This window comes from Talaromyces stipitatus, genomic scaffold (assembly GCF_000003125.1).
Source record: "Talaromyces stipitatus ATCC 10500 scf_1105507295555 genomic scaffold, whole genome shotgun sequence".
In the NCBI taxonomy this organism is placed as follows: domain Eukaryota; kingdom Fungi; phylum Ascomycota; class Eurotiomycetes; order Eurotiales; family Trichocomaceae; genus Talaromyces; species Talaromyces stipitatus.
This window is the reverse complement of record NW_002990116.1, coordinates 517,048-531,610: the sequence shown is the minus strand read 5'-3', so window position 1 is coordinate 531,610 and position 14,563 is coordinate 517,048. Positions and strand designations below refer to the sequence as shown.

At 46.8% G+C, this 14,563-nt stretch overlaps 4 protein-coding genes across 6 annotated transcripts, besides 1 other annotated feature; 2 read left to right on the top strand and 2 right to left on the bottom strand.

The window, feature by feature from the left end:
* The first annotated feature begins 2,130 nt into the window (after window positions 1-2,130).
* On the top strand, window positions 2,131-3,617 carry TSTA_113010 (transcriptional activator of ethanol catabolism AlcS). Of its 2 annotated transcripts, XM_002481421.1 has the most exons (6): window positions 2,131-2,410; window positions 2,475-2,564; window positions 2,617-2,717; window positions 2,771-2,881; window positions 2,938-3,113; window positions 3,170-3,617. In XM_002481421.1, exons 1-6 carry the CDS (start codon window positions 2,211-2,213, stop codon window positions 3,323-3,325), a joined length of 834 nt encoding a protein of 277 aa, XP_002481466.1. In that variant the 5' UTR covers window positions 2,131-2,210; the 3' UTR covers window positions 3,326-3,617. The 2 variants fall into 2 exon arrangements, with proteins under 2 accessions (XP_002481466.1, XP_002481467.1); XM_002481422.1 differs by lacking the exon at window positions 2,131-2,410 and having other exon boundaries at window positions 2,440-2,564.
* Window positions 3,618-6,703: 3,086 nt separating this feature from the next.
* Window positions 6,704-9,732, bottom strand: TSTA_113000 (protein transport protein Sec24, putative; the record flags this gene model as incomplete). 2 transcript variants are annotated; one of them, XM_002481419.1, is made up of 4 exons in its annotated part: window positions 6,704-6,800; window positions 6,858-7,427; window positions 7,485-9,131; window positions 9,184-9,732. In XM_002481419.1, the coding sequence occupies 4 exons, from the start codon at window positions 9,730-9,732 to the stop codon at window positions 6,789-6,791; spliced, it is 2,778 nt and encodes a 925-aa protein (XP_002481464.1). In that variant the 3' UTR covers window positions 6,704-6,788. The 2 variants fall into 2 exon arrangements, with proteins under 2 accessions (XP_002481464.1, XP_002481465.1); XM_002481420.1 differs by having other exon boundaries at window positions 6,704-7,427.
* Window positions 9,450-9,476: a microsatellite.
* A 1,166-nt stretch (window positions 9,733-10,898) lies between the features above and the next one.
* TSTA_112990 (kinesin family protein) lies at window positions 10,899-13,214 on the top strand (the record flags this gene model as incomplete). The annotated part of the gene is made up of 3 exons (XM_002481418.1): window positions 10,899-11,154; window positions 11,206-11,615; window positions 11,664-13,214. The coding sequence occupies 3 exons, from the start codon at window positions 10,899-10,901 to the stop codon at window positions 13,212-13,214; spliced, it is 2,217 nt and encodes a 738-aa protein (XP_002481463.1).
* TSTA_112980 (Ran-interacting protein Mog1, putative) lies at window positions 13,157-14,544 on the bottom strand. The gene is made up of 2 exons (XM_002481417.1): window positions 14,184-14,544; window positions 13,157-14,114 (listed from the first exon to the last, which is right to left on the bottom strand). The coding sequence occupies exons 1-2, from the start codon at window positions 14,258-14,260 to the stop codon at window positions 13,466-13,468; spliced, it is 726 nt and encodes a 241-aa protein (XP_002481462.1). The 5' UTR covers window positions 14,261-14,544; the 3' UTR covers window positions 13,157-13,465.
* Window positions 14,545-14,563: the final 19 nt, after the last annotated feature.

Below are 14,563 nucleotides of genomic sequence, written 5' to 3'. Positions count from 1 at the left end.
CAGGGTATCCCTGGGACTGAACTCCAATCGTTTCAAATGTGAGTCCTTTGTGTTGCAGCAATCAGAAAAATGGTATACAGAGGCAAACCTAGCCCTAGATGCGGCCGGTGCAGAAGCCGAGCCCCAAAGGTTTGTCGTGCTTTTCTTGCAGTTGAGGTATGTGTTGACACCTCTGTAGTGTAGCCTGGAGAAACCTGCATGTTCTCAATGTATTCACGCCCAGGTGAACTGTCCAGGATATCGCGACTTTCGATCGCTGCTCATTGTAGATGAGAGCAAGGACGTTACTCGCAAGGCCGAGAAGAAACGCACCAGCAAAACTTCCGTGCGGAAAGACCATGTATTCACTGTTGTGACTTGAATGTCTCGAGCGAAGCGAGAGCAGACAGCTTTTCTAGGTATCAACAAGTCGAGAAAACATTTGCTTTGGGTTTGATCACTTCAACAAGCACGCGAATCAGCAAGGTTCCACCAAAGACGGCCGTCATACCAATTTGAATTCGCAGCTTGAATACGAGTGCAATATCCGTCCGGTAGATTGTCTATCAAGTTTTCCAAGAAATGGAGACTTATCCTACTTCATCTACCCCGGTCAGGACGGTCGGTTTGAGTGAGATATGCGAAGTTAATGGCTATGACTTCAGACGACGAAAGGGCACAGATCAGTGGGTTATGTACGAGCCAGAACAAATTGTTCCACCGTCATCCCATTCTAAACCTCTCTACCTCTCTCTTGTGCATGAGAAACAGGGTCCAGGCGAGCCCCTCCATTAGTCCCTCCTTCTCGAGAATCAGCATGGTTCTGTATACCAAATGAAAGGAGATGAAGAATTCATGACGTACGAACTGTCAAATGGTCCCACTGATATAACTACTTCTGAATACCTTTTTACTTCATACCAATTAGCTGCCCTGGCCGAGCACCAGTCCACATTGGCAAAGGAGGTCGCGGATAATGAACCTCCTTCTCGGGCACCCAATCGATAGTCTGCTCGGGGGAATTGTTGGGCTAAACTGTGTGTGTTATTAGTAAGTTTGTTGAGAGAGGTATCGTCCCAGCTGCGAAACTTGACATGGCGAGATCTATGGTGGTCCGGTGGAACCGGTATAAGGCGGCAATCAGGGGTTAACTAGGTAGCCAAGGTTACTACTACATGCAGTAGAACCAAGCTATCGAACAGAAGGCCTCACGGGGTATAAATCAGCATTGCCAGAAGTAAATCCAAACATAGAGGTGAAAAATACTCTGAGATGTTAATCTTTTTTGGTCTTCTTGAACATTCCGGCGCTGCCATGACAGAATACCTAGGTAGGTACCGATCCAATGCTGCCCCTAAAGATCTCCGGTACATGAAGCATGTACAACTTAACATGCAAGACCGGACTTTTGTCGCTGACACGCTGCTATGATAATCTCGAGGCTGGAATGAGGAGCTGCAAGTCACCCCTTGACTGGTCACTTTAATACGACATATTTCCTATTTCGGATAGCATAAACCCTAAGCTGAGCTGTCCCCGCATCATCCATCCCCGGACGACCGGAGTCAATAACCAGTTGGCGATCCCCAAAACCACAGTCTACTATTCTCAGCAAAGAACCAATAAAAACGTATTTGAAAGTTGAAACCGTAAGACAATCTTACGGATGAATGGATGGCTTACACGGAGGTGGGCTAGTCCCGGTTCCGTGGCGTTAGAAAGTCATGACTATCGGGCCAACGGATCCTTGCCATTTAACACAGATAGTTTATTCACGGGATTTCCTATTTTTGTAGACTAATTTCCAGATCTAGAATTCGAGACTAGATTGTAGAATCCTAGCCAAGTGGTTCGCCCGTACGGGGTAATCGGGCCCCGGATTCTGAAATGCGGAGAACCTTTCTGCCCTAAGCTATTTTTGTTGCTTTATACGGTCAGCATAAGCCATACCATAAGCATAAGTCGTGGATTGAGAAAAAGCAAGAACTGGAAAGGGATGAAGCGGATTTAGAGGTTAGTTTTCAAAATCGAATGGTCCATACATTGCATCCGTTTGTCCGGTTGGCAGGATGCACTAGATTCAATCGATTTGTGTTACTATATTGAGCTTGTTGGCCCCTTGATAGTATACATGCTTGCTTATATCTTGGTACTACTTGCACTTTAATTTCAGCAGCCTCAATAATACCTTCTCCCACATTTTTCAGTCATTAGTCTGCAGTCCATTCATCATGTCGTCTGATTCTGAGAAAAACGACATGTCTAACCACTCCACCCTTCACCACGAAACATCTCGTACAGATGCATTACAGAAAATTAGGACAGTCGGTAGCGTCTCCATGGACGCGGAGCTTTTCGAAAGGCTCTACCTCTCACCGAAGAATCATGTGAAGGGTGACCTTCGGTCGATACTTGGAAATCCTACTCCATTGTATGTCAACTTGTTCCACAAAGATATTCGGCCAAGATTGGCTCACTAATGCGTGGTATCCCAGGGGTTTGCTCGGTTTTGTTATGAGCTTGACACCTCTCTCGTGTCAATTAATGGGATGGCGAGGCTCCGGAGGCGGCGGAGCATCTATCGTGTATGTCGACCTGCTTCTAAAATTTAACTTGCCGAATACTAATAGATTATAGGGGCGTGCTGTACTGCATGGGAGGAGTTCTGATGGTTATTAGTGGAATTCTAGAATTCATCTTGGGCAATACCTATCCATTCGTGGTCTTTGCCGGTTTTGGTTCGTTTCTTCATTGCAAAACAAGCCCCTAAACCTACTGACAATGAGTATAGGAGGATTCTGGTTAGCGACCGCCGTATCACTGACACCATCTGCAAATGCCACTGGAGCTTTCATCACCGGTACTTCGACAACACCCAGCCCGGAGTTTTATAACTCATACGGCAAGTTTCCCCCCATACCCTACCTGAGTTCTCAACGCTAACAAGCGAGTACACAGCATTTTTCTTCCTATTCATGGCCCTTCTATCGCTCGTCTTTCTTGTATGCGGTATCCGAACCAACATAATGTTTGAAGTGGTATTCCTAACTCTCGTCCTCGGATTCTGCTGTCTTGCTGGATCATATTGGCAGTTAGCTAATGGAAACGCCCACTTATCCCACAACATACAAGTAGTGAGTCTCTCTCTCTCTGTCTCAATGTTGCTATTACGAACATTCTTTTTCTGCAGGCATCAGGCGCTTTCCTATTCGTATGTTCCCTATCCGGATGGTACCTTTTCTTCGTCCAGATGGCTGCCAGCGTCGATCTACCTTGGAACCTCCCCGTGGGCGATTTGTCTCAAGTAGTGAAAGGGAAGACTAAGCGACGAGATGAGGCTGTCTAGCGGTGCCACAACCGATGTCATTCAGTTATGCCAGCCAGCACACATAGGTGTTTCGGAAGGGGTGTCGGAAAGCGACTCTCATGACAAAAGATTCGCAGAGTATACGTTCAACTACCCCGTTGATAAATAGCAACTGTTAACGTGTTTGAATGAAGTATTAGGAGGGTGTTTGACTACCTTGCTCTCAAGAAGGGGCTGCTTTTGACTGCATTTGGAGGTATCTTGGACCCTTTTATCTTAGTCACGTTACAAAAAAGCTTAAGGAATACGATAAATTTAATTCTTCTTTCTGAAATGACCCCTTGTAAAGATGGTTCAGTGGTTCTTCACATGCATATTTGTTTAATATTATTGTCTTGTTCACTTCACCTAGCTACTAGGTAGTAGCTATACAGTCCTACCGTCTTCCTCACAATTCGGCGATAGTTTCTACCTATCTAGGTATTGTCTTGATGTGATAATAGATAATTACTCCTACTGTCCCCAATGTCGGATTTTACACCAAAAGTTCATGGATCAACTCAATAAACAATTTCATGATATCGTCATCGGCAACTACCATTTCCTCTTCTTCAACCTAGATACAAAAAAAGAGGGATACGAAATCATACCAACTCCCTTTCCCCTAAGAAAGCAACAAAAAACATAAGAGGGAAGATGATAATACTTCTATCGCATGATTTCTTCGTAAATTAGGACTGTAGATCCACAAGTCAGTACGTCATACAATCTGTAAAATTGGGGAGGGAAGGGCTCACGTTTCAGTTGTTCTTTGCTTAGAGCATCTTTGTTCTTGTCAAAATCAAAGAATTCCTCTGGAATAGGATCCGCGGTGGGTTCATCATCTGGGTCGTGATAGGGCTCGAGGTAGGGATGACGCAAAGCTTCTTCGACCGTGATACGCTTGGCAGGATTGAATGCCAATAACTTCTCTAGTAGATCAAGAGCGAGGTCATTGGTTTTCGGGAATAGATGTTTGAAAGGAATCTTCTTCTTGAATGGTAAGGAGCGAATATATTCACGTGCACGACGGGATTTGATTCCGTAGTAATCTTCCATGGTTGGCGTGCCGAGTACGTCGAGGATCAGAGTGAGTTGGTGGTGGTAATCCTTGCCTGGGAATAAGGGTTTCCCGCTGAGCATTTCTGCCAAAATACATCCCACACTCCATACATCGATCGCTTTGGTATACTCTTTGAAAGTCAACATGATCTCAGGAGCACGGTACCAACGCGTGGCAACGTATTCAGTCATGAAGCCAGAATTGTCGTCAGTGGAAGCAGCTGAACGCGCCAAACCAAAGTCGCAAACTTTCAAGTCGCAGTTGGCATTAAGTAGAAGATTGGAGGGTTTCAGGTCTCGATGCAAAACGTTGGCTGAGTGCATAGCTTTCAATGCGCGGAGTGTTTGGTAGATGAAATATTGGCAATGGTCGTCGGACAAGTCTTGTGTGCGGATTACTCGGTGCATATCAGTTTCCATGAGTTCCTGCCCTCGTGAGTTAGTTGGAGCCGTCAAACAGACAAAGACGCATACCTGAATGAGATAGACTTCAGTAAAGCTATCGTAATTACGTGGTCTCTGAATATCGAGGATCGAAATGATATTCTCATGGTTGAAATATCTCAACAGCTTCATCTCTCGCAGAGTCCGAAGACAAAACATGGAGTGATCGAACGGCGTGATTTTCTTAATGGCGACTTTCTGACCTGATGGTTTATGTAGAGCGGAGCTATACCTATTAGCAATACCCTCAGAAACTTGCGGTGGCAATCTTACCAGACAACACCATAAGCGCCCTCTCCAATCACATCCTGAATATCATACTGATCCGACACATTGAACGAGATCTTTCTCGACCCTCCATGGGTCTGCCCTTGAGCCATGGCGGCTCCCTATAAAGTATCGTCGGTAGGTGATGAACTTGAGAATTGAAGATCAAAAGTTGTTGCAGTTTGGGGAAAATATATACTGGAAGAACTAGCAGAAGAGCAAGAAAGGTTAGTTTAATATATATGAATCAACAATGGAGACTTTCTTTGACAATCAATACAATCACTCGATATAAGTGGAGTGAATGGGTAGGCGCAGGCGAGACAGTAGACCAGCCTCGATGATTGATTGTTGCTCAATACAGCTTGCAAACGGGTCTTTGTCGGGTGCAAACGCGCAGGAAGAGGCCAATATGAATAGCGTACCTCTTTATACTATGACGCCGTAGTTTCTCGTAATTACTGGAAATCAGACGTGCAATTGTTTCTCGTTCACGCTTATATGGTGAGGTTATATTCACGCGCCTCGTCAAAAGTCATATGGCAAAGTAGCGATGCGATAGCCGGGAGGAAGAGTGAGGGGTTGTGTCACTGCTACCAGCGTCAGCACAATCGCTCGAACAGCAGATGACGACTCAGTCGACGATGACAGAGTCATCATCTCGACCCATCACCATCCAAAGAGTCGAAAGATGATCTGATATACTCACCGCGACCTTGATCCTGATGTCCTCGGCTGAGTGAGTGTAAACAGATGCGACGCTCCCGCTCCAACAACTCGAGCAGAATTGGAACAACTCGAAATTCCTCCAGATGTCTTATCTCAAACGTCAACTCTCAGTAAGACCCAGCTCCGTACTAGTTCCCCAAGTTAGTCGTTTGAGAACGGTTGTATCAGAGGTTTTAAGAAAAGGTCCTCTTTTGCGAGACAAAAAGCAGGAGGTATAAGGTGGGGCAATCACACAGCCCAACAGGAGGGGCCTCTAGTCAGTTACAGACCGTATCACCAGCAGAACGATCCAGTCCTGGACCTAGATGAGACGCGCGCCCTCAATCTGCAACTAAATTCTAAAGGGAACCCATGTTACTTTAGTGTTGATGTCCGAGACAACTGACAAAGAGATCACCTGCCACAGTTCAGAGGCTGTAAGGAACAGGAAATCAGTCAACCTCAGTATTGGTATTACCGTGCCATTGTATTGTGGTCGACGGAATCAATGGTTCAATTCGTCGATCCAAGAAGCTTGGCACAATGTCCGTTTCAGGGTGAAACGGGGACGGTAATTCGGCCAGTAAGATGCAATAAGAGGCCATTCGCAGTGACTGTATGCCATGATCTTTTATGTAGACTACGTATTAACTATGAGTTTCTACATCTATAGTCTCTAAGACGGACACAATACAGAATACAAATACAATACATAATACATTACAGGATGCCATTTTTGGATCAAGCACCTCTGTCACAGTCTGCCAGCCAATCAGATCATCAAACGGAGCGCGGAGGTCTCCACTTTTTGCAGGTCAACCACAATACACGCCTTACCATACACGGCTTATACAGCCAATCATATCATGATGGTTTGTATCTTGTTGTATTATGTATCTAGGAACGAACTCGGATTTATTCTCATTGAAATGCTTGACGCTACATGATCTAAACAATCAGTCAATAGTATTATTCAACATCATCATTGCACAACCTATCACATAAAAAGTTAGTCTCGAGTCAGCTTCAAGGCAGAAAATCAGGAGCATACCTTATCGCGCAATGTTCCCATCCATTGTTGCAGACTAACACTCTGATCCGCCCGGTCTTCTACCAACATTGTCTGTGCCCAAAGTCGCAAGCCAGGTTCACCATCCTCCTTGACGACGTACAACTGAGGAGAGACGATACTTCCAGCGCCCTTGGCCTTGTAGTCCTTGCTCTTTTGTATGACGGCACGCACCCGTTCGTTGAAGTCGTTATCGAGTTCAGGAAGGAACTGCTTACCTACCCGTAATTGGTTCCTGTCGGCGACTCCGAAGACGTCGAGAAGTAACTGAGGAACAGTGTCTCGGCCAACCCAGAGGAATTGCGTCTGTCCGTCGTCAATCAAGTACAGACCATACGGCACTAATCGCTCTGATGACAAATTGACAGGAGGAGGGAGGACGATCTCCCCGGTCTGTTCGTGGGGTAGACCTGCATCGTCTGGCATGTCGTGCAGAGAATACATTTTCGGGTAGATATACTGAATCATAAGCGGCAGTGGCAAAGTCGAAAGTAGACACAGCGCAGCCGATCGCATATCCGTAGGGATCTGTGCCGACTTACGAAGACCGAGCTGTGAGTCAATTAGTATCATTAGTTCCTCTCGAGTTGCTAAGCGCGGATAACTTACGTTCTTGATCAAGGCAAGGAACAGAACAGGCAATGCCCGCATATTAGCAGGGAACTGTAGACCACCGCCGCCCACACTACCACCGGCAAGCTCCTTACGGTACGTCGACAAGAGCTCTATCATCTTTGACTGAATAGCCTCGCGAGCAGGCTCCAATCCGTTCGATAGCACGCGCTCGACAGCTTTGTGGCTGAAGTAAGTAGTGATGGCCTGCTGATCAGCTGATGCATAAAGATCGGCCAATGTCTGAGTAGTCGGCAACGCCAAGGTCAATACTCGAATGCGTCTCTCGCCGTTGCAAGTGGTGTGGAGCACAGCAGTTTGTAAGCAGACAACAGGCTTAGTGACCGTCTCGTCAATCGCGACTTCAACAACGTATGCTTGATCGCGAGGGAAGGCTGGGAATGCGCAAAGATCTGAGCTGCGGTTGAAAAAGTTGCCGTAGAATGTGTTCATACGGAGACCCGTGGTGGCACGCACGCGCAAAACAGCTTCCAAACCAATCTCAGACGAAAGATAATCAGAGAACTCCCGAGCGAACTTGATAGCATCTTCTGTGCGGGCTGCATTCCATCCAGGGTAGAAGTAGGTCTGGCCACCGGTGTAGCGAGGGAGGTTGCTAAGGGAGGCAACGTCCTGGTATTGTGACGAGAACAAAAACATATCAATTGAAACTTGAGCTTTGGAGCACTCCACGGCAAAACTCTTGTAGAAGCTGTTACCAGTTTGCAAAAGACTGCTTTCCTTGCTAGTGCCCAGAACCTTCTTATCCTCTCGCACGGTAAGCGCGCCATGGCCGACATTGGGAAGCGACGACGACAGCACAGTGATTTTTCCGCCAACATGAGAGATCAGCTTGTAAGCTGCACGAAGACCCGACCCCAAAGCGCATCCGCCGTTTTGGGTGTTTTGGAACATCTCCTGTAGTTTGTCCAAGAAACTCTCAATATTCTCACGGCATTCAGACAATGTAACCAGCAGGTCACCGGGAATAGGCAAGAAAGGCTCGTCCAGGTCGCTAACGACGAGCATCTTAGGAGCGGAATTCTCTGATCCATCCCGAGGAATGGTGAAGTAATGGAGGCTGGAGTCAACAGCCAAAAAGCCAAGTCGTGTCCTTCGATCAGCGTTAGGAATACGATCCAAGCTCTCCTTAATGCATCGAGCAGCCGTTGCGAGAAGCCCATTCGTCACCGATGCATAGCTAACATCGATCAAGAACAGGTATACCAATGGTTGTGGTGGTCGCACCATATATTCCTGAGGAGCAACAAATTCCACCACGGCATGATTCAGTTCCGGACGCTGAGAACGATCTGCTGGCTTTTGCAAGGCTGTGTCCCAATCAAATGACTGAGGAACGTCATTGGTCAAGTTGCACATGTTGCAACGCCAGCGATGACCCTGATCCAAAAACGACACAAAGGGGTTGATATATGACCTGCATCGTCTGCATCGAGAAATGACCTGATCTGGAATGACGGGGATGGGATCTTCGGCGTCGTGGAGTGCTGCATATGGTTGAATGACAAGTGCAAAGGGGAGTTTCGACTTCTTGAGGAGCGAGTGATTTGTCGGGACGGCGTTCAAGGTGGAACGCACGTACTTGGGTGGGCAGTTCGCATAAGGCGAGGGATAAATACTTGTCTGTAACCAGGTATTAGTGATATACTAGAATCACACAACACACAATGCTCACATTTGGTGGTAGAATGATTGGCGGAGGAGGATAGTCAAGCTCAGCAACGTTGAATGGTTGCGTCAGTAGATCAGTAGGGTATAACTGGTTCAAAGGAGCAGCTCTTGGAACTTGCTGCGGAGGTACCGCCTGCTGCACTGGATCAGCCACCCCCATTTGACCAAATTGCTGGGTGATTTGAGCAACGCCAGCAGTTGCAGGACCAGGATATCCAGCTACAGGTGGTTGATATCCGCCCACAGCAGGAGGTTGTGGTGCAGCATATCCAGCAGCAGCAGCAGCAGCAGCAGCAGGATCGACTCCATATCCAGGTTGTGCATAGCCCGCGGCTGCGGCCTGGGCAGCATACGCTGGATAGTCGCCACCAGCCTTTTGCTGTCCTCCAAGAGCAGCATTGGCTCCCGATCCGAGGTCAAAGGCCTCTCCAGCATAAGCACGCTTCTTTCTATGTCCAGCTGCACCGGATGGAGCTGGGCCAGGTACTGGAGGCTGAGCTGGCGCCTGCCCGTAACCCTCCTGAGGAGGGTAGCCTCCCTGTGGTGACGCCATTGATTTATTAGACACGGATGAACGCGCGACTCGATGTGTGATATGCGAAGGAATGGATTAAAAATTCGATATAATCCTGGACTCGAATAATCGTAACGGTCTCCCTGTCCTTGGACGTCAGTAACCGATCATCAATCCCACACAAGTTGTGCGGGGAAAGATCGAACGTAATCACCTGGAGCTACTCAAGGGCACAATCGACTAACCTCAAATAAAAGAATCAATGCGACCGGCGACGACAATTCAAAAGCCGCCCTGTCAGTGTGAATATGGGAGCGAGCAGGAAGCGGCGAGAGCGCAGTGATGCTTCTGAGCTACTTGACCCAGCCTGGATGGAGATGTTGACTTATTGTATGGTGGCCTTTGCGACTGCGGGAGACCACTCAGCCAATCAGATCGAGGCAAGCCACTCTATTCTGCCACATTGATCTTTCTCTTTGCTGAAATAATATTGCAGGCTGCAATATTTGAATGTGTGAGCTATCATTTCACTTAACTAAAGATCCGTCAGGTTGCCTGAGATTTTCCGGGCCTGGGAATGGTTATAGATCTGTTATACTAGACGCTCTACCAGCTACCTGTGCTAACTCGCTCCAACCCAAGACTACTTGACGCCTGAAGAACTCGCTGATATATATGAGAACGTATGCTGTTTTATGTGCATACGGAGTATTTCGACAGTGTATGCCGGTAGAGAGCTGTGTCAAAGACCTCGGTCACCATCACGATCCCAGCTTTGGAATGTCGCCAACCGCATGGATCATAGCTACAAAAGACCAAGGACCTCTCTAATTAACAAGTAGAAGTCGTAAACAGCTATTCTGACAGCTCAAAGAAAAATATATCTCTAGTTGGCACTTCCCTCAGAACGTTGAAAGCATTACCAGTGTTGCCGTGGCAACCACCAATCGCACTACCACAACTTGAATTGCTTCAATCTCATCTGTTCCTCCTCAATCAACTACATACTAACCCAACAGGTTCGGCTTTCCCGTGTCTTTGGCGGTTTGCGTCTTGCTTTTTTTTTTCTGCTGTATTTTCTTTTCTCAGTAGTTAGCGTCATTTTGTTTGTTTATTTTTCGTCATTCAACCGACGCTCCTTTTCTTCATTTCGGATCGATCCCTTGGGTTCAGCTTGCAAAGTTATTGACAGCCGAGTTGGAGTCATGAGTGTCCGTGTTGTTGCCCGTGTGAGGCCTCTTTGGAAGTCGGAGCGCGAACTGGATGTGATTGTGCGACCCGGAAACGTGGCCACTGATGCGCTGAAGGTGAAGGATTCGCAGTCAGGCAAGGTCCCTGTCAAAGAGCGGGATACCCTTATCAGGATTCCGAATCCCAAAAATGAGGGCGAACAATACACCTTCCAATTCAATGCTGTCTACGGCGGAGAAACAACACAACAGGAGCTCTTTGAAGCTGAAGGTTAGTTGATTGCGTTGAATTTCTTACGGGTTGCTGAACAATTTGTGCTAGTGGCACCCACTGTGAAACATTTATTCAACGGGTTCGACGTTACCATCTTTGCATACGGCGTCACCGGAACCGGGAAAACACATACTATGCGAGGCGGTAAAAGTCTCCAAGATCGGGGAGTTATCCCCAGACTGTTGAGCGCCATCTATCGACGTAGTCGGAAGACTGAAAAGGACTCTGAAGGGACAAGCAAGGTGGAAGTCTTGATGAGCTATTATGAGATATACAACGACAAGGTGTATGATCTATTTGAGCCACCAGAGAAGAGGACGCTGGCGGGGCTGCCACTAAGAGACAACCATGGAAAGACGGTTGTCGTTGGCTTGACTGAACGGCCGTGTCCAAGTTTGAAGGACTTTGAAAGTCTCTATGACCAAGCCAACACAAACCGGTCAACATCTGCCACAAAAGTATGTCTTTCTATAATCTTGCTCGCCGAAGCTTGCTGATTTGAAAAGTTGAATGCCCATTCTTCACGGTCACACGCTATCCTCTGCGTCAAGCTTGTTATCACAAATGGAGAAAAGACCCGTGTTAGCATTGCATCTGCAATCGATCTAGCTGGCTCCGAGGATAATCGGCGCACTGAGAACGGAAAGGAACGCATGGTTGAATCCGCAAGCATTAACAAGAGTCTTTTCGTACTGGCCCAGTGCGTAGAGGCCATCAGCAAGAAGCAGTCTCGTATACCTTACCGAGAGTCAAAGATGACTCGCATTCTCTCATTAGGGCAGAACAATGGTTTGACATTGATGATACTCAACCTGGCTCCCATACGATCATATCATCTTGATACTATCAGCTCGCTAAACTTCGCCAATCGAACAAAGAAGATTGAAGTGAGGGAAGTTGAAAATGAACCCATGTTTAAAGGACCCCCGAGATCGGCGCGATTAGCATCTACTGCATCCCGCCAACCACTTCGGCCTTTGACTGCGTCTATCAATGTGAATATACCGGTGAATGATGATAAGAAAGCCGATGAGAAGAAACCAACCAAGGCTTTTTACGTGTACTCCGACAAGCAGCCAGTCAAGCCTCATCGGACGTCACTCAGACGGTCGTCGCCTTTGAAGCAGAATAGTCCCAATTTTAAGCGTCAATCTTATTCCAAGCCAGCCAAAGAAGTGGACAAGCTATCCGCAACCAGTCTCAAGGGTGTCTCAGCAGATAAGATCGAAGAAATGGTGGAAAAGAAAGTGGAGCAACTGCTAGCAGCTCGGGCACTTGATGACTCTAATCAACATCAAGCTCAATTGGAGCAAATGAATGAGCAAATGCAGCGTCGTTTGGAAGTCCTTGAGCGAAGAATCGAAGGGACAGAGGATGCTCGGGCCGAAGGGCTTTCTTATCTCTTGATGGCAAAACAACATCACGGAAGGAAAGAGTTTTCGTCGGCTCTACGAATGTACAAGCTTGCTTTGCCATTCTTTCCTCGGAATCAAAAGCTTGCCGTTAAGATAGCTAATCTTGAAGAGAAGCTGAACTCCAAACCTAAGTCACAACCTGAACCGACAGTTACTCTTCCTGGACGAGGAAGTATGCTCTCTATCAGTAGACCTGCTAAGATGGTGAAGACGAATTCGTCAAGAGATACGAGTGATGACGAATACCAGGAGTCTGATCATGACTTTGCCGATGAAGAGGACCATTACACTAATTCTTATACTGGTCTCAAACGGAAGCGTGCAATTCTAGAAACGGCCACGAACTCATCCATGTTCGACAACTCTCTCCGTGGTAACGTCGATGATGAACTGTTGATACAGTCTCCGCGCACAGCTCATTTGCTATCTATCATCAACTCAAGGGATGTTGGCCAGATCAAACTACTCAAAGGCGTCGGGGCAAAGAAAGCCGAGGCAATTGTTAATTGCCTCTGTGAGATGGATATGGTAAACGAATCGACTGCCGAACAAGCACAGGTAAGGAGTCTTGCCGAGTTGGGCAAACTAAAAGGTGTTGGTCTGAAGACCGTACAAAACATGAGAAGTGGAGTATTGGGGTAGTTTTGGTTTATGAGCATTTATGGCGTTTGTTGTGGTTTTGTTATTGCACTTGCATTGTTATTACATACTGTGTTTGCATTTGAGCCTGGTGTTGTGGCGATTGCATTTGAAGCATTATTCTTTATACATATCTGGTATTAGAGCAGGTTGAATGGATTCAACTTGATCGAGGTTGTTATTAATAGTGTCCTGCCCTCGCAACATTAGAGAAGACCATTAATCCTCCTAAACTACAACATCTCCTGCCTCTATCAACCCGACCCAAGTAACCCCCAATCCTTCACATCAAGCACCTCCACAAACTTCCCAATCACATCCTCAGCCAACTTCTCCTCACTCGCCAACCCCCCTTCATTCCCTTGCGCCAAAAACTCATCATGTGGCACGTTCACCCAAACCAATAAATCCGTTCTCTGCGCCGGTAGTCGCACCAACAAGAAATGGCAACTATTCGTTGATCTGTCTGGGATCGGTAGCGCACTTCCACTCGCTGCTGCTGCTGCTGTATCTCCTGTCCCTGTAGATACAGTATCATTCTGTCGCTGTATACCACTATCTCGTCTCTGTTTCCTCGGAGACGTAAACCGAACCGATCCCGCATACGCATAAACAGGAGCAGAAGAAAGTCGTCTAAGAACAACTCTCTTCGGCTCCCGAACGACTTCCATCGTATCATCATCATCACATATATCAAGAATATGATACATAGCAGCCGCAACATCATCAGAATCAGTGCTGGTATTAACTGCTGTCGGTAATTCGACATCTACACCCGAATTCACCCCGCTTATACCTGAAGATGAAGGTTTAGGGACGTATTCATTTATCTCAAAGATGAGATTTGAGAGCGTTGTGGGTGAGAGGAACATTTCTTGGTGGTCTGGCACTTCGCGGAGTGTGCTGTTCAATCATTTAGTTTAATCATCATTATTCATATTGCAGATGGTGTTTCTAATGTTTCTAACGAACCTCCCATCAATCCAGCCATGTGGTACGGCACCAGTGATGGCGCCGCCGAAAAAGCCTTTTTCTTCGATTTGTGTCATTTTGTCTGTTGTGTCGAGTAAAGGAAGGAGTTTCGGAAATAGTTGAAAGACTCCAGTTTATATATTTGTGAGAGAATGATCGGTAAGTTTTTGCTGTCTTCAGTCTCGGTGCGATATGCAAGGAAATAGACAATCCGTCCTATACGCTGGGTGAATCTTACGTTGCTTTCCTGAGTCGCAGCAGTGGCACTTCTTATATAAAAGAATTGCTTTTTATCCGCCTTATTGAAGTGTCCTTTTTCCGTGATGTTGAGAATAGTCGCAAATATTTGTCTTGCCGCAGCACTTTGAAGTTGGAGATTT